This window comes from Neoarius graeffei, chromosome 2 (genome assembly GCF_027579695.1).
Source record: "Neoarius graeffei isolate fNeoGra1 chromosome 2, fNeoGra1.pri, whole genome shotgun sequence".
In the NCBI taxonomy this organism is placed as follows: domain Eukaryota; kingdom Metazoa; phylum Chordata; class Actinopteri; order Siluriformes; family Ariidae; genus Neoarius; species Neoarius graeffei.
Window position 1 is genome coordinate 111,060,151 of NC_083570.1, and position 19,488 is coordinate 111,079,638.

General features: G+C 40.7%; 1 protein-coding gene across 4 annotated transcripts in view; it reads left to right on the forward strand.

Moving 5' to 3' along the window:
• The window catches only part of sncb (synuclein, beta), a 78,557-nt gene that overhangs the window by 38,132 nt on the left and 20,937 nt on the right, over window positions 1–19,488 (forward strand). For all 4 annotated transcript variants that reach the window (XM_060911338.1, XM_060911328.1, XM_060911320.1 and 1 more), the window contains exons 3-4: window positions 9,342–9,371; window positions 12,591–12,709. In XM_060911338.1, the coding sequence (XP_060767321.1) occupies window positions 9,342–9,371; window positions 12,591–12,709 (149 nt within the window). The remainder of the gene's footprint in view (window positions 1–9,341; window positions 9,372–12,590; window positions 12,710–19,488) is intronic.

Here is a 19,488-nt window from a genome sequence, read left to right on the forward strand (position 1 = left end):
AGTGAGAAATGAGGCTGGGGCTGATTTCTTTCCAGCCTAGACTGTAGATTCATGCAGCATGTTTCTGCAGTGACTGTCGTATACAGAGTATAATAGATCTGATCTCCATGTGGGTTAACATGAAATAACATTGCAGGTGTAATGAACATGAATGAGGTGGATTGTTTGCACCTTTAACTTTGGAGGAGAAACTGAAAGTAGATATAATTCGTTTCTCAACACTATTAGTTTTCTTGTCGAGCGACTGACAGGTTAAATTTAATTTCACCGCTGTTCCTTACAAAGGAGCAAACCAAAGAACATTTAAGAGCTTTAGATCTAATATTGTGACAGACTAACCCCAGGATCAGGTAAAAAAAAATGTTCATGGCCTTAAATTTAATTGTGAGAGAAATCAGACAAAATTAGATCAGTTGAACTCTGACATTTTTTCGATTTTTGTGTCGACTGTCGAATCTGATTATGCTGGAAATCTGCAGACAAGGACGGACCAGTACAGACTGAGCATGACTGTGTATCGAGGTTACAATCTGGAGAAAAAACTTGTGTAACCTCATCTTAAGTGAGGATGAGGTTTAAGATCGGGGTTCAGTTTACCATTATAAACAGCAAACTTTTTCATTCTCCTTGGTGTTACAGAGAAAGAAACAATAACACAAAAGCAGGATGAGAGAAAAGGTATATTCGTCTTTTGTATCACTGATCTATTCACGCATGTCAACCACAGATTACATCCCTGTGACTCAAAACTCTCCGAGATCGATGCAGAGTCATGATGTTTTCTGCGCGTCACCATCTTGGTGTGACACAGTTCCATAATTATGCTAATTAGTTAAAGCTCCTCGCTGTTTCCATAGGGCCTTACTGTTTACCTCAAGAGGGAGGAAAGCACTCCCAAAACGGAGGAAAGCAACCAAATCAAAATGATCGCATCTCGTCTGCATGATATTGTTCTTGTGAGACAGAGGAAAATGCCATGCACAATTAAAAAATAAATAAATAAAAATTCAGATGACTTTGCAGTCAGCACCTTTAACCTCTTTGTAGAGGAAACCAGGGTTTAAAATATTTGCGGTATTAAGCAGAACTCCTAATGCTCCGTCTTTTAAAGAGCTATAAAATGCATGAAAGCATCCATTATCCAGTGGGCATCCATTGGGTGTGTTGGGATGATAAAATTATTTTTATTTATGGTTATTTTTGTCATGTAGAGTGGGGGGAAAAGCCCCCCTTAAGGAAAATTCAGTTTTTCTCCAAGTTGAAATGAACCATGTGTTTAGTTTTAATCATAGTTTTTGACAACAGTGACATGAACAATAATGCCACCTAAAGTTTGCCTAAAGTTAATACTTATTTTTTTTTAACAAAAACAAACATTGTGCCAAGGGGGCCTTTTACACCCCCCCCCCCCCCCCCCAGTGGGGTAAAAGGCCCCCAGAGGTGGGGCAATAGGCCCCCTCATTCAAAAAAAGCTGTTTGGATAGCAAAATTGTTTACTTAAGCCTATAATGTGAAAGAAACAAGAAAATATCCCTGAATTAATGAATAGATGCATTATTTTATTATATTTCGCATTTTAATTTAAATTTTTTTTTATTTCAATTATTTTTAATATTAAGTTCAAATTACTTGCTTTACTCAACCAGGTAAGCGAGATGTTATTAAAAACTATGTATCTGCTATTCAGAAATGTATGAAATACAGTAATTATGATAAAAGGAAACGATGCCCCCTGGGGGCCATTTACCCCACCATTAAGGGGGTGTTTTACCCCACAGACTACACTTTTACAAAAAAGGGTCTTACTTTCAAAATGTGATTCAACTTTTTATACCTAATGTATTTTTTTTTAATGTACTGACTTGTCTACTCATACCACATACACAGCTGTGATATCTGACGAAATAGCAGCTATCTAAATACAGTTTTACTGATATCTGAAAATTATATCACTTACCATGAAATTTGATTTCTCTCCGCTGCGTTGCTGATATGCGATCCACAGTGGATATTTATATATCCCCGTTGTCAAGCCAGTCCATAGCAACAATAGAAATGTAACTTTGCGCCATCTGGTGGTTATTTTGGGTAAAACAGGCCGGGGGCGTATTACCCCACGGGGGCGTATTACCCCACTCTACTCTATAGTTTTTGAAAGAATACACCTACAGAAATTCATGTTCTCTTGAAAGGTGCCAATAATTCTGGAAATATTTTTCAGTTTGTGTGTGTGTGTGTGTGTGTGTGTGTGTGTGTGTGTGTGTTTAAAGTGTTGTGTCTGGAATCTTATCGTCGATCAGAAAGTCCCCTGAGGCACATTTAAACAAAGAGCAGAGCAGAAGGTGAAGCTGATTGGATGCAGGCTGTCATATCTGCGGGATGAAAAATAGATTTTTATCGACCTGCTTCTTTCAACGAGCTCCTTAACGCTGTGTATTCATTCGGCTGCTTATATTTCACACACACACACACACACACACACACACACACACACACACACACACACACACACACATCTTCAGGCAAGCTTCACAGAACCGTACAGAACCCAGGGCACATTCATATTCTAGGTTTGTTCACATGCACACACACACGTATGTGCGCACACAGTCTGTGACAGAGAGAGGAAATTAGCCTAGATATCTTTATCCCGCCTCCTGATTGTTAGCAAGTAGCAGCAGTATAGCAGTGTACATGCAGCATCACTCACACACACCGAGAGAATGATGGCCCAGAAAGCTACGCTTCAGTGAGCATGGTGTGTGTGTCTGTCTGTCTGTCTGTCTGTCTGTGTGTGTGTGTGTGTGTGTGTGTGTGTGTGTGTGTGTGTGTGTGTGTGTGTGTGTGTGTGTGTGTGTGTGAGAGAGAGAGAGCGAGATCTTCAGAGAAAAGACCAGGCGACGATATGAAGGATGGGATGCGAGTGTGAGAGAGCTCATTTTCACTGCCCGTATACACACGTGTACATATCACTTGTTTTTTTTTTTATACTTATAATTTTCCTGTCCTTCAGATTTACTGTGTTTCAATGAAATGAAATAAAAGTCACAGATAGATGGATTAATATGCCACTTTTCTTGCATGTATACTGTAGCTCAATACATTTTACAGCATGAACAACAACAAATCAATGCATGACACTGAATGAATGAAAAATCAAATCAAATCAAATGAACGAAGCAAAGAAAGAAAGCAAAAAGAGACAGAGAATAAATTATAAATAACAAGTGTTGCCAGGGGTGGCACGGTGGTGTAGTGGTTAGCGCTGTCGCCTCACAGCAAGAAGGTCCGGGTTCGAGCCCCGTGGCCGGCGAGGGCCTTTCTGTGCGGAGTTTGCATGTTCTCCCCGTGTCCGTGTGGGTTTCCTCCGGGTGCTCCGGTTTCCCCCACAGTCCAAAGACATGCAGGTTAGGTTAACTGGTGACTCTAAATTGACCGTAGGTGTGAATGTGAGTGTGAATGGTTGTCTGTGTCTATGTGTCAGCCCTGTGATGACCTGGCGACTTGTCCAGGGTGTACCCCGCCTTTCGCCCGTAGTCAGCTGGGATAGGCTCCAGCTTGCCTGCGACCCTGTAGAACAGGATAAAGCGACTAGAGATAATGAGATGAGATGAGTGTTGCCAGGCAAAACAAACCTCACCCAGTAGTACTTATGATGAATATGAAGGAAGATATCATGAAAAAAAAAAAAATAGGTACCCTCTGGGTCCATGTGGCTACTGCTTATAAACAAAATAGTTTTCTGATCCCATGTCCAGACAGTAAATATAGCATATATATTTACTCTATGAGGCAGTAGAACAAAAATGAAGCGTAATCCAAAAATGAACATCACAGAAGTAAAATATACCAAGTGTCTGTACTTTATATTATTCTACTCTTATTTCTTACAGTTTTCGAAACTGAAACCTCCGAACCGAGGCTGACATACACACACTGTCGCCATGACTCAAACTCTTATTTCCCGGAAATGGTCCGGCGCTAGAGCTCAGTGGAACACACTTTCCCTCTGTAATAAGCATAACCGTGTCTGAAAGCGATTTCTTTAGTCTAGTCCATTTATTTCGAATGGTGAACCAAATTGTATACACTCACCGGCCATTTTAATCGGAACATGTGTATGCGCATGCACAGTGCACGATTGTTACACTCTTACAGCATGATGACGTAGTGGTTAGTGCCTCTATATGAGGCAGTAGACACAACAAAAATGATTTTGACCTTTTTGGTGACCTTAACCGGATGATCCTAAAATGTTGGAGGTCCTATTTGAGACCAATGCCCATCTATCCTGAAAGTTTCATGAAGATTGATCCAGCCGTTTTCCTGAAAAAAGAGATATTTGTTAGGAAGGAAAATGTTAAATAAATGTTTACGCAAAAAATTCTGTTTAATAGAGTAGTAAAGTAAAAAAAAATAACAAAAATGTAAATAAATGAAGAAAACATAATAAATTGTGTACATTTAGTTATAATAATAATCATCTCATCTCATTATCTCTAGCCGCTTTATCCTTCTACAGGGTCGCAGGCAAGCTGGAGCCTATCCCAGCTGACTACGGGCGAAAGGCGGGGTACACCCTGGACAAGTCGCCAGGTCATCACAGGGCTGACACATAGACACAGACAACCATTCACACTCACATTCACACCTACGGTCAATTTAGAGTCACCAGTTAACCTAACCTGCATGTCTTTGGACTGTGGGGGAAACCGGAGCACCCGGAGGAAACCCACGCGGACACGGGGAGAACATGCAAACTCCGCACAGAAAGGCCCTCGCCGGCCACGGGGCTCGAACCCGGACCTTCTTGCTGTGAGGTGACAGCGCTAACTACTACACCACCGTGCTGCCAGGCTACATGATATTAAACATAAATTAATTCAGCAAAAGTATTTATTAAATGAAAATTGCTTCGTCATCCTACTTTGCTCTATATACATCTATTTATTTTTAACCCGTTTTTACGCATTATGTGATCACGCGTCTTCCATCCGTTGTCCATTTACAATTTATAAAAATCACTACTCCTCCTACAGGAGTGATCAGATTTTGATTAAACTCATCTGGAACGTTCCCCAGGTTGGTGTGTATAAAAGGTGTCAAGATTGTAGCGCCACCTGCCATCTTTAACATTTTATGGGCGTTTGAAATGTTTGGGTGACTTGTCATATTAAATGCTACTCTTCGTAAACTGCTGGGATGTTTTCACTGAAACTTACCCAGAAGACTCTAAAGACATATTCCAACAAGAACTGTTCACCAGGTGGAGCCACCTGCCAAGGATGCAGGTGTACAGGGGTCATATGCAATTTCACAAAAATCGCTACTCCTCCTACAGGATTGATCGGATTTCAAACTCACACGTAACAACAGTGGCCGGTATGAGCTCCAGCCTCATTGAAGCTATTTTTTTAAGCTGTATTTATTTAAATTTTATGTGAACCCCTACACTTCTAGTACACTTCCACCTGCCAGGGTGCTGGCTAAATGAGTGTGTATGTGGCTACACAAACTTTTGGAGATCAGGTGACCTGAGGCTGTTTTCATTAGCGGATTCAAGATTTGGCCTGGGGCGGAGCAAAGTGCACCCTGGACACACCTTCTTTTATTAGCAGCCAGTTGGAATTGCTTTTAAGTTTTTTCTTTCAACATGACTGGACAGTTTTTACTGTCATATTTGCGGCTGTCCCTCACTGCTGCTCGTGAGACCGGAGCTTTCACAAGATGGCAAGGTCAAGTGGACCCGCGGAGAAAGAAAATTCTGTTATTTCTGTAGAGAAACATCCGTTTAAACAGCGGAGACTAGAAGAAAAAAAAGAGAATAAAGGAGTTTGGACCGGACCAGCCCAAATTAAACATTAAGAGGCTGGTGATTGGGGGCGGGCTTACACTCGAGGTCCCTCCCACTCCTGTTATGACAAACGAAGCTGGCAAGCTGGATAGATGATGATGGCGATGATGATGAAGAGGGTGATCATGTAGATTTTGTAAATCATATTTAATGGCATGCATTATTTCATCCTACCTTTTTTGGCTTCTTTAAAAGTAGACAGCCTTTCAATTTCATAAAATCGGTGAAATTTAGTTCCGTCTGAAACGTGCTCATTGTGATATCTGTTTATTTCTGTAATATCTCACAAAATATCAGGCCATTTTGTGACTGGGAAGTTATTTAATTTGAGGGGATTAAAGCAAATAATGTGTATGAAATCAGTCATTTCGCGCAGTCAAGCAGACAGAGGAAGTCTGTGTGCGCATGCGCAGGTTTATTACCTTCTTCTTCTTCTTCTTTTGGGTTTTACGGCAGCTGGCATCCACAGTGTTGCATTACTGCCATCTACAGGTTCAGCTTTGAGCGTGCACTGATAGTTCCATCATTCTGTCACTAAACAAACAGCTGATCACACCGAGGTGCTCGCTGATATTTACCTTTCCTTCGTATATAACATAACATCTTTTCTTCTCGCTTTCCGTTACTGTAGTCGGTCTTTCACATTTCATTCGCACACTCACATCCTCCATTTTTCTTTCCTGTTTCAAATTTGTATCCCACAATGCCTTGCGCAAATGGGGAAAGCCCACCACGTGATGTGATGCATGACGTCGTATCTTGAATTGGGTCATGGTGAAGCAAGAAAAAATAGTGGAGAGTTTAGGGCCACGTGGCCCTAAATTCATTAATTGTTCTATTAAAAAAAACTAATCAAATTGGAAGTCTGTGATTTGAAATCAGTAGCTTTCAGTCCATTAAACAAAAATAATTGGGTGTCAGGAAAATTCTTTTTATGACTTAAACCAGAAAAATCTGCACGTTAGTCTACCTTTAAATCATGAATATCTCTTAACAAATAAAAACTCAACTAAAACTAGCTTTTAATTCCTCAAAAATAAAAACCAAACCAAAACTACTTGTCACTCCTAAAATTAGACTGAAATGAAAAGCCAAATTGAAAGACAGTAATAAAAACTAATGAAAATTTTAAAAGTACAATAACTCTGCCCCTGATTTTTTAGCACCATCTGCCACTGATAATAGAGCCAAAGGAGTAAAATTCACTCACTCACTCACTCACTCACTCACTCACTCACTCTCACTCTCTCTGTCAATCACAGCGCCACTATCCAATCATGGGCATCTGTGAGCTCATGTATGTGGAAGAGGGTAGATAGCACTTTCCTGCTAATGTGTTGGAAGAAAAGTGGGAGGAGACAATAAGAGAAACTATTCTCTTTGTATCTTTTCCAGATAAAATTATTATCTCGCAAGTGTACATATATGTTCCAAAAGTTTTGGCATCCATACATAATATTTAAAACACACACACACAAACGAATTCTTTCTGGTACATATTAATTCATTTCCTGTTTCGGTGGAGTATAAATATGAGATTGCAGACATTTAAAATCCTCCGTTGCTATCAGGAAAAAAACATGAATGAGATGATTATTGCTCTGTACAAATTACAGTGGTGCTTGAAAGTTTGTGAACCCTTTAGAATTTTCTATATTTCTGCATAAATATGACCTAAAACATCATCAGATTTTCACCCAGGTCCTAAAAGTAGATAAAGAGAACGCAGTTAAACAAATGAGACAAAAATATTATACTTAGTCATTTATTCAGAAAAATTATCCAATATTACATATCTGTGAGTGGCAAAAGTATGTGAACCTTTGCTTTCAGTATCTGGTGTGACCCCCTTGTGCAGCAATAACTGCAACTAAACATTTCCGGTGACTGTTGATCAGTCCTGCACACCGGCTTGGAGGAATTTTAGCCCATTCCTCCACATAGAACAGCTTCAGCTCTGGGATGTTGGTGGGTTTCCTCACATGAACTGCTCGTTTCAGGTCCTTCCACAACATTTCGATTGGATTAAGGTCAGGACTTTGACTTGGCCATTCCAAAACATTAACTTTATTCTTCTTTAACCATTCTTTGGTAGAACGACTTGTGTGCTTAGGGTCATTGTCTTGCTGCATGACCCACCTTTTCTTGAGATTCAATTCATGGACAGATGTCCTGACATTTTCCTTTAGAATTTGCTGGTATAATTCAGAATTCATTGTTCCATCAATGATGGCAAGCCACCCTGGCCCAGATATAGCAAAGCAGGCCCAAACCATGATACTACCACCACCATGTTGCATAACTAGGATAAGGTTCTTATGCTGGAATACAGTGTTTTCCTTTCTCCAAACATAACGTGTCTCATTTAAACCAAAAAGTTCTATTTTGGTCTCATCCATCCACAAAACATTTTTCCAATAGCCTTCTGGCTTGTCCACATGATCTTTAGCAAACTGCAGACAAGCAGCAATGTTCTTTTTGGAGAGCAGTGGCTTTATCCTTGCAACCCTGCCATGCAAACCATTGTTATTCAGTGTTCTCCTGATGGTGGACTCATGAACATTAGCCAATGTGAGAAAGGCCTCCAGTTGCTTAGAAGTTACCCTGGGGTCCTTCGTGACCTCGCCGACTATTACACGCCTTGCTCTTGGAGTGATCTTTGTTGGCCGACCACTCCTGGGGAGGGTAACAATGGTCTTGAATTTCCTCCATTTGTACACAGTCTGTCTGACTGTGGATTGGTGGAGTCCAAACTCTTTAGAGATGGTTTTGTAACCTTTTCCAGCCTGATGAGCATCAACAACGCTTTTGCTGAAGTCCTCAGAAATCTCCTTTGTTCATGCCATGATACACTTCCACAAACATGTATTGTGAAGATCGGACTTTGATAGATCCCTGTTCTTTAAATAAAACAGTGTACCCACTCACACCTGATTATCATCCCACTGATTGAAAACACCTGACTCTAATTTCACCTTCAAATTAACTGCTAATCCTAGAGGTTCACATACTTTTGCCACTCACAGATATGTAATATTGGATCATTTTCCTCAATAAATAAATGACCAAGTATAATATTCTTGTCTCATTTGTTTAACTGGGTTCTCTTTATCTACTTTTAGGACTTGTGTGAAAATCTGATGATGTTTTAGGTCATATTTATGCAGAAATATAGAAAATTCTAAAGGGTTCACAAACTTTCAAACACCACTATAGCTATAATATTCATCGCACTATAATCATGTCACTGTGAGTTCCTAGTGTCAGTAATTACATACTTTTGTTCATTTCCCTGCATGTGACAACGCTCTGTAGCGAAACGTCAGCTCTTTTATGACGATCGTCTCCCATCTGAGCCGCGGGTTTCATCCACAGCTCTCACGTTCTCTGCTTTCTGTCAATGACAAAGTGTGAAAACAGACTTTCGCACAAAGAAACTCATCTCGACTCATGTGTCTCCTTTTTTGTTGTTTTTTTCTGTTTCCAGGCAGCAAGACCAAAGACAGTGTGGCTACGGGTGAGCTCATTCTCTTCACTTCCTAAATAATAAACACTTTCACGCTGGATTAAATTGCTTTGGCATCCAGCCACCATCGAAACAACGTCAGGGGTAAAAGTCTTTAAGTGTAAAACGTGGGTGCTGTTCGAGGAGGATTAAATTACAAGCACTATCGCACTGTTACACACCGAACCTGCTGCGTATCTCAGTGCGCTCGTTCAGCACAGCTCATTACCTCTGTATTTAGAGATTCGTTTATAGATCTAGTTACTTAGTTTTTTGTTTGTTTGTTATTTTTATTACTAATTAATGCATGTATTAATTTGATGATTTGGTTGGTTGTTTCTGTTTGTGTTTTTGTATTTACTATAGTTTATTGTTTTTATTTTATTATTAGTTTATTCATTTAGTTTGTTGTTTTTATTAGTAGTTTTATTTATATATTGTTTGTTCATATATTTATTTTTGCTAATTTGTTTTTTTATTAAAAACATTATTTAACTTTTATTATTTATCAGAATAATTAGCAATAATAATTGCAACAAATTTATTACCTTACATATTAATTAACTTTTAAAACTTAACTTTTATAATTTACATTTAACTTTTTTTATTTTAAATGTTATTTTTACATTTTAAATATTTTACATTTTTATTTTATTTTGTTTAACATATTCATTTATTTCTGCTGATTTGGGTTTTTTAAAAATCATTTATATAATTATTTATTTTGATTTGTTGTTTTTTATTATTAGTTTTTTTTTGTTTGATCATATATCCATTTACTTTGTGAATGTTTTTTTTTTAATTTATTTGTTTGTTTTTCCCAACTTTACTATCAAATAATGTACAGTGCCCTCCGGAATTATTGGCACGCCTTGTAATTTTTAGTAAGAACATTTAGAAAAAAATCCACTTTTTGGTGAAGCCGCTTCATCTCACACTGAAAAAAATGAGAAAAATCCAATCTTTAATTGAAATAAATTTATTCAGAGTAAAACAAATCCCTCATCAAGAAAATGATTTTCAGCAACAAAAACATGTGTCACTATTATTGCCTCCCTGCATTTAGTACTTTGTACACCCTCCCTTTGTCAGTAAAACAGCCCTGAGTCTCTCCTGTAACATTTTATAAGGTTGGAGATCCAGAGCAGGGCATCTGAGCCCGTTCCTCTTTACACACTCTCCAGATCATCCAGGGTCCTCGACCCTCTCTTGCGCTCTCTCCTCTTCAGCCCAGCCCACAGGGGTTCAGCTCAGGGGACTGAGATGTTCAGGGCAGAAGCTCGATTCTGTGATTCTCAGTGAACCATTTGTGTTGATTTGGACATCGGCTCATTGTCCTGCTGGAAGATCCAATGACGACCCAGTTTTAGTTTCCTAAAATGCAGAAGCAGCCGGATTCTGATTTAAAATGTCCTGATGTCCCATGATGCCATGAACCCTAACAAGGTTTCCAGGGTCTTTGGAGGAAAAATAGCACCAAAACATCACATTCCATCAGTTGGGATCGGGTTCTTTTCATTATAGCCATCCTTCTGTTTACGCCAAACCCACCACGAGTGTTTATTGAAAAAAAAAAGCTCTGTTTTTGTTCCATCAGACTGGAGAACACGGTCAAAGTTGTCATAGCGTTTCAGAAACTTCAGGTGTTTACTTTTGTGGTTAACTGACAGAAAAGGCTTTTTCCTCTCAGACCTTCTAAATAATCTGTTTGCATGGAGGTGGAGTCTGATGGTGGTTTTGGAGACTCGGAAACCCGAATATTTAACTTTTTCTTGTGATTCACTAACAGTGGTCCTTGGGGATTTGTTTCCCTCTCTTACCCTCCTCCTTACTGTACATGGGGGCAAAATAAACTCAGCTCCTCTTCCAGGTGAGTCTGTACCAGTTCCAGTTGGTGTCCACTTTTTTATCATTGCCCAAACAGGACACTGGAAATGGGCATTTTCAGGCGAGGAGCTATTTTTTATACCCGTTCCCTGACTTATGAAGGTCAACACACTTCTTCTCCCTCATTTGGTTTGTGTCTCTCATCTTTCCCATGTTGATGTTGAAGGAATTTGGCCTCTGTGTCACCTCATATTTGTTCCCCAGTTAATCAGGAAGTCATGGATTACAGTTTGAAAGTTCCTACACACTCCAGTCAACTCAAACACACTACAGTTTAAATGGAAACATTGTGTTCACTATAATTTCCAGGGGTGACAATAATAGTGACGTGTTTTTCTCATCTCATCTCATTATCTCTAGCCGCTTTATCCTTCTACAGGGTCGCAGGCAAGCTGGAGCCTATCCCAGCTGACTACGGGTGAAAGGCGGGGTACACCCTGGACAAGTCGCCAGGTCATCACAGGGCTGACACATAGACACAGACAACCATTCACACTCACATTCACACCTACGGTCAATTTAGAGTCACCAGTTAACCTAACCTGCATGTCTTTGGACTGTGGGGGAAACCGGAGCACCTGGAGGAAACCCACGCGGACACGGGGAGAACATGCAAACTCCACACAGAAAGGCCCTCGCCGGCCACGGGGCTCGAACCCGGACCTTCTTGCTGTGAGGTGACAGCGCTAACCACTACACCACCGTGCCGCCCTGACGTGTTTTTGTTGAAAATAATTATTTCTTGATTAGGAATTTGTGAATACATTTTTCAATTAAAGGTTGGATTTTTCTCATTTTTTCAGTGTGAGATGAAGCAACTTCACCAACAGTTGGATTTTTTTCTAAATGTTTTTGCTAATCTTTACAAGGGGTGCCAATAATTGTGGAGGGCGCTATATATATATTCATATGTTTGTTTGGTTTATTTTTTTTATTCATTGTTAGCTTGTTTGTTTGTTTATTATTTCTCATGTATTTTATTTTATTGTTAATTAATTAACAATAAAAGCAAATCATTAGTGTTTTGTCAGAAATATGAAGCAGCAGTAATTTCAGTACAAATGTAGTTTCCAGTTTTCGTAAAAAATAAAAATGAGGTGGTTTTTTTTTTTGTTTTTTTAAATAACTCAATAACTGATGTAACGATGGGTTAAAATGGTACTGTGAAAGTTTTTGGTTTTGGTTATGAGAGCGGATGAAAAAGCTGGAGAGTGTAGCTGTAGCCAGAGAATGAATAACGACGCTTCAGGTAAACTCGAGCTGTATTTGGAGGTTTTCGCTCCATCACTAGTCTTAATCCAGGTGATTTGTTTCACTACTGAAGCTGAGTGTTTTCTCCTGCAGTGGCTGAGAAGACGAAGGAGCAGGCATCTCAGCTCGGGGGCGTGGTCCTGTCCGGAGCCGGAAACATCGCCGCTGCCACCGGCCTCATGAAGAAGGACGAGTTTCCCTCTGACATGAACGTATGTTTTACCGACCTCTGCTTCATTCCTGTCCTGTGGGTTCCATGGGTTAGCGTCATCTCAGTGCAATGTGTTCATGGATTTCTGTCATAACGATCTCCGTCATGAAGTCACCAGTGTGGGAAATAAGGAATTTTAAGCAGACAAGTCTGAAATGTTTCTGTCCATCCAAATTTCAGCCTGTCCGAATGATGGGCCAAAGACCCAGAACAGTGTGGCCGGGGGTCCAGGGCCTGCCTTAGGACCCCTGAAGCTGAAGGGCTTTAGATGCCTGGAGATGACGTCTCAGCTATTTCCAGGCACATTTTTGTGTTCTTCAAAGGCCAAATTACACTCGACATTAGTTGCTAATTACACTACAAATTAAATATAATTTACAAGAAAATGTCAGAAGATTGAAGAAAAACATTTTTAAAGTTCTACCCAAGTAGCACTTTACACAGGTCAGTTCCATGTCTAGAAAAAAGTATTGGGGGGGGGGGGGGGGGCAAGGATGTTCCAGTTGGTTACAACTTACTGGGACTCATATATTGGTGCTATAATAACACTCATTGTCCAGCGTTGTCCAGTGGCCTAATATCATCCACAGGCTCACCGCAGGGTTGTGTCCTCTCCCCTTTGTTGTACATATTGTACACCAATGATTGTCGTAGTCAGCATGACAATAGGCATATTTTAAAATTTTCAGATGATTCTGTAATTGTTAGTCTCCTGAATTCCCTTGAGGATGAACATGGGCCGGTTATTGACAACTTTGTGTCCTGGTGCAATGATGCTTTTTTGCACCTGAATATTAGTAAAACTAAAGATATGTCTATAGACTTTAGACGTCATACCCCTGTTTTTAAGCACAGTGTCATAAATGGCCAAGCCGTTGAAGTTGTGTCATCTTACAAGTATCTAGGTACCTTGATTGATGACCGACTTAAGTTTGATCTGAATACCACTGCCCTGTGCAAGAAAGGGCAGCAGAGACTTTCTGCACTTCGAAAGCTAGCTAAGTTTCAGGTTGACAAAACACTGATGACGCTGTTTTATAAAGCTTTTATTGAGTCAATTCTTACATTCTCTATTATCTGTTGGTATGGAAATGTTACCATCAGAGAGAAAAATGCACTTTTAAAAATTGTGAATGTAGCTAGTAAGATAGTGGGTGTGAAGTTTGATAGTCTATCTGAGTATTTTAATAAGCAGGTGTTTAACAAAGCCATTCAATGAAGACCCAGGCCATCCATTGTACAATGAATACATTTTTTTGCCATCTGGCTTACGCCTTAAAATTCCAATGGCCTTCAAGCAGAGGTATAAAAATTCCTTTATTCCCTTGTCTATTCAAATATTGAATACACAAATCAGGAAAAGATAGCTTTTTCATTGTAGCCTTTGTCCTCATCTGTATTCTGTATGTTTTTTATATATTCTCATTTATTTATTGAATATTTTATTTTTTACTGATTTTATTTTTATAGTGTTATGTGTTATGTGGTGGTGGTGGTGTGTGTGTGTGATGTGTGTGACCCTGTTTGCAACCAAATTGCCCATTTGGGACAAAGAAATAAATTGAACTGAACTGAACTGAACTCATGAAACATTATGTCAACAATGACTATTTCTATACTCTGTTTATAAAAAGTCTATAAGAAATTAACAGTACAACATTAGTTATGGCTGGGTTCTTGCACAAACTGATAACCACATCATCAGTTTTTCCTCTGGCTAATCAGACACAACATACGCCACCATTCTTACCAAAGCGGTTGGGGGTTAGGCACCTTGCTCAGGTGCACTTGAGACAGTCCTGCTGGTCCAGGGAATCAAACCAGCAACTTTTTGTCCCAAAGCTGTTTCTCTAACCATTGGGTCATGGCTTCCCATGGCTTCTTACATAATAGAGTTAAAATTTTGAGTACGAGATTCCAAGCAACTTTGTAACAAAATGACTTTTAAAATGACTCAAAACTAGATATGGTAACATCATTTGGCATTCAGACTCAAATCTGCTGGACTAGAACTTAGAAAATAGAAGCAAACACCACAAAAGAGAAACCAATCCAAACCGAAAGAGTGAAAGTGATTATCATGCCATTACCACGTGAACAGTCTTTTATGAATGTGTAAGTGTGTGCTCAGTGCTCAGACTCTGGTGTGACTGAGTAAGGTGACAAGTTTTACGTTTCATGGAGTTTAGGTAATTTAAAAAATATCATATTATTTGGCAGTGGGCACATAGGAAAGTGTAACATAAAGTTTGTCGATATGTTTATCATGCTTGTATGATAAAAACTCGCAAAGATATTTATCGAAATACATGACCTACTCATTCTAAACCTGTCGAGCTTTGCCGGAGAAGCTCTCGACCCCAGAGTGTTAAAATATGATGGAAAAAATCTTTTGTCAGGGTCCAAAACCTGTAGTAGTCTATTTCCTTTAACATTAGAAGAAGAAGCCTTTATTTTTGTCACATGTACACTCAAGCACAGCAAAATTCCTCCTCTGCATTTAACCCATCTGAAGCAGTGAATACATGCGCACACACACCCAGAGCAGGGGGCAGCTATACTACAGCACCCAGGGAGCAAGTGGGGGTTAGGTGCCTTGCTCAAGGGCACTTCAGCCATTTCTGTTGGTCCAGGGAATCAAACCGGCAACCTTTTAGTCCCAAAGCTGCTTCTTGAACCTTTAGGCCACGGCTTCCCCCTTTTTTCTTTCTTCTTTTTCTTCTTTTTTTCCCTTCTTCTTCTTCTTAGTGGTAAACCTACCCAGCTGATAACAGCGTCGCGTGGTGTGGTGTCAGGCCAGAATGGACTCCTACTCGCTGATGAGAGGCGACTTGTCATTCATTGAGAATGTCCGTGATAGGCCAATCACAGGCTGTGTTACAACATCTTCACCCAGTGTAACATTTGGAAGGAAATTAGAAGTAGATGAGACCCATATCTTTACAATTTTTCATAAGCTATCTGGTCCAATACTTTAGAAATACAGACGGACACATTTGAATAATTTTTTATCAGCCATCTGGTTTGATGCTTTTGAAATACAGACGAACAAATGTGAAAATTACCGGTCAATGTCCGTCAGTCCGGCCTTATTTCCCACACTGGGTCACGGTTGACACAGACATAGATCTCTCTTTAAAAAATGGTTAAGGTTTTTTTTTTCCCTCAAGGTCCTCTACCTCCTTCTGTCTTTCATCTGTCTGTCTGTCTGTCTTCCTCTTGCCCTATATCCATCCCTCCTTTCTTTATATCTCTCTTTATGTCTCCTCTGTTTCACTCTCACCTTTCCCCAGTCCCTTCCTTTATTTTCACCCTCATCCCTGTCATTAAATCTTTCTCTCTCACTTTGTCTCATTCTTTCTTCTTGATCCCTGCCTTCACTTTCTTTCCTTCTATCTCTTCCTCTGTCCTTTTCTCCATCTCTTTTTCCATTCTTTTCCCCTCCACCCCTCTTTCTTTCATTCTTCCCACCTTCCGTCTCTTGATCATATCTTTCTCCCTCCTTCATTTCCGTTCTCCCTCTCTTTCCAAATGTATGTCTCTCTTTTTGTATCTCTCTCCTTCTTTGTCACCCTCCCTCATCTCTCTCTCTCTCTCCACCCCTCCCGCTGGTCACATGACCTTGCTGAAGGTCATGAAGCTCTGTCAGTGTGTTTGCTCATTACTCAGGTGTCTCTTCTCCATGACGGCAGTGCAATATCAACACAAATCATTTCCTCTTTAACACGTGTGTGTGTGTGTGTGTGTGTGTGTGTGTGTGTGTGTGTGTGTGTGTGTGTGTGTGTGTGTGTGAATGCTGATGTAAGGAGGTGTGTAGGATTTACAGTTTTCCTCTGGGACTTTCCCCTCCACACACCCCAACAGGCCTGATCCTCGTTTAGTAATCCCATAACTCACAGAGGAAACGAGTGTAAAGAGAAGCTATCACACACACACACACTGGCAGCATTTATAGCAATCATAGCAGCTGAAACACACCTGATGCACACTCGCTATGTGCACAACAGTGGACAGACAGTAATCTGGTTAATGTACACTGTCAAGACACATTACTCTCGCTCGTAATGCTCATATAACTATGACTATAATCAAAGCTGCGATCTGCGAGGTCCAAGCACGCTTTGTGAACAGCACACACAGTACCCAGGTCTAGCCACGTTACATAAAAAACATCGATTAACATACTGTTCACTCAGTGCAAACCTTACCAAATGGCTGCTGAAAGCTGATTAGCTGATGGCTATGTTTGAACATAACCCCACCCCCTATAAATGACCACACCACAACCTTTGCACATGTCTTCATAATCTTAACCTTGAAGATGTCTTTTAACATTTTGTCCAAATCCATACAATCAATCAAACAGTCCATGGAAAGTTGGTTTCACATATTATTCAAATTAGCCCAAAATATAAGTGGGTGGAGCTTAATGGTTCTTGAGGCTTTTTTTGTTTGGCCAGATGGGAAGAAAAGAACTTCAATGAACCAACGACTAATGAGGCAAAATATAATACACTGCACTGTAGCTCCACCATCAGGCTGATCAGGTCCATCTCGCTTGTTGAGTATCAAGAGGCAGTTTCACCAAGTTTCACAGCTCCATGACTTACAGTTTGGGTTGCACAGTTTGTTTTATTATAGAAGAAGAAGATCCTGAGTGAAACAGTCAGAATTAAGCAAACTCCATGTCTGAACCCCTAATAATCAAAACAAATTACTTTTGTGGTTTTGATCAAATATTAGACCTTTATAGTTAAAATACAATTGATTAAAATGTAGTGCATAAGTATTCACCCCCTCAAACATTGCCACATTTTGTAGTGTTACCACATATCGGTCGTCATTATCGCGGCTGACCGGTATTCCGGTCTCACTGTAATACAGAAACCACTGTGTATTGTAGATGTCGATTGGTTGAGAAGTCAGATTCCCTGGGATTTCCTACAATGTAATTTAGATACACACAATGTTATTTTTTGTTGGGTTTTTTTGATGTTAATTAGGGTTATGCATCGTTCTTTTGGTCAATATTGTTGGATAAAATGCAACTTTCCTGATGAATGTTAATCACGGTTATATATTATGTTATAATATTATATTTTATAATAGACATTTCTAAAAAACTAGAATAATCACTGGCGTAACGCAAGTACTTGGGGGCCCCCTGCAGCTACTAAAAGTGTGGGCCCCCCTCCCCCCCCAAGGCCACCCTGCCACGGCCTCCTCTCTCTCTCTCTCTCTCCCTCTCACTCTCTCTCTGTATAGACCCTTTTCAGTCACGTGACCTTCGTAAACGCGACCACCATTTTGGACATGTAGTGGACTTCGGCTCGAATCGGTTTGAATGCGAGGAAGGCGACAAATGGAGAACATACAAGAAAAAGGAGCGAGATGCAGAAAACACCTTCACTATCCAGTGACGTAGGGCATTTACAGGGCGAGCAGAGGGAGAGGTATTTGCAAAAATTGAGGTTAGCAGGCTTAGAGAACGACGTTTACCTGCTTCCACCAGGATTGCTCACCGACGTACGGAAGTACACGAAGCCCTCGTCTTTACCTGACTTCGGCCCACATGATCTGTATACCTATGTCGTTAAAAACCCATCGCCATACACATACACGCCAACGTCCGAGGTTCCGGAGCGCGCTCCGGCTTGCTCCCGGAGTGCTCCGGCCGAGGTTCCCCTCAAATTAAGCAGCGCGCGCCGGCTTGCTCCCGGAGTGCTCCGGCCGAGGTTCCCCTCAAATTAAGCAGCGCGTGCCGGCTTGCTCCAGGAGTGCTCCGGCCGAGGTTCCCCTCAAATTAAGCAGCGCGCACCGGCTTGCTCCAGGAGTGCTCCGGCCGAGGTTACGGAGCGCGCTCCGGCTTGCCCGGCTTGCTTAATTTGAGGGGAACTTTGGCTGGAGTGTGCTCCGGAACCTCGGCCGGAGCACTCCGGGAGCAAGCCGGCGTGCGCTGCTTAATTTGAGGGGAACCTCGACCGGAGCACTCCGGGAGCAAGCCGGAGCGCGCTCCGGAACCTCGGACGTTGGCTCCGGCAGCTATTTATACTGGATCCGGTGTAAATAGCTGCCGGATCATAATTACAGTAAACTAGTAAATACAGTAAAGGAAAAACTTGAGACTGAAAGGTTTTAACAGTCATCCAAATGACTGAACGTAAACATTGCTACAGTAACATACCAGCTACTTGTTGACATTAGCTAGTCAACAATAGCTACTACAGAAGAACAAAGAGGTTACAATGGGTTATTTTAGCCTATTTGGTTACACACTCGCCGCCACAGAATGTTAACAGCAATGTAATGCCTTTTCTGGCTAATTTTATTCGTCTTACCTCCAACAAAGTGGTCACTACACAAGCGCTGGTATGCCGCTATCCATCTTCTCCGTCGGTCAGCATCTACCGGGATCCAATAAAATGATAAACCTTGCCTTGTTTGTTGATGGTTACTACATCCAGGTGCACAACAATATAGTGGCATGATGGCAGTCTTGCTGAAAGTAAAAACTTTCTTTGCTGCCGTTCCTCAATGTTGGCTGTGGTAAACTACTGGTAGTACACGTCCAAAATGGCGGCCGCGTTTGTCGTGACGTCACATGAAAAGGGTCTATATCTCTCTTTTGATTGCTGAAAAGTGTGAAAAAAGTGCCAGGGCTCAGCCCCTGACAGCCCAGGCCCATTTAAACACGTATAGGACTGCCTAACCCATAGGCCTAGATGTTTTGTTAATTCATTCATATTCAGTACGCCAGCAGAGTAGGCTATCCATTTATTA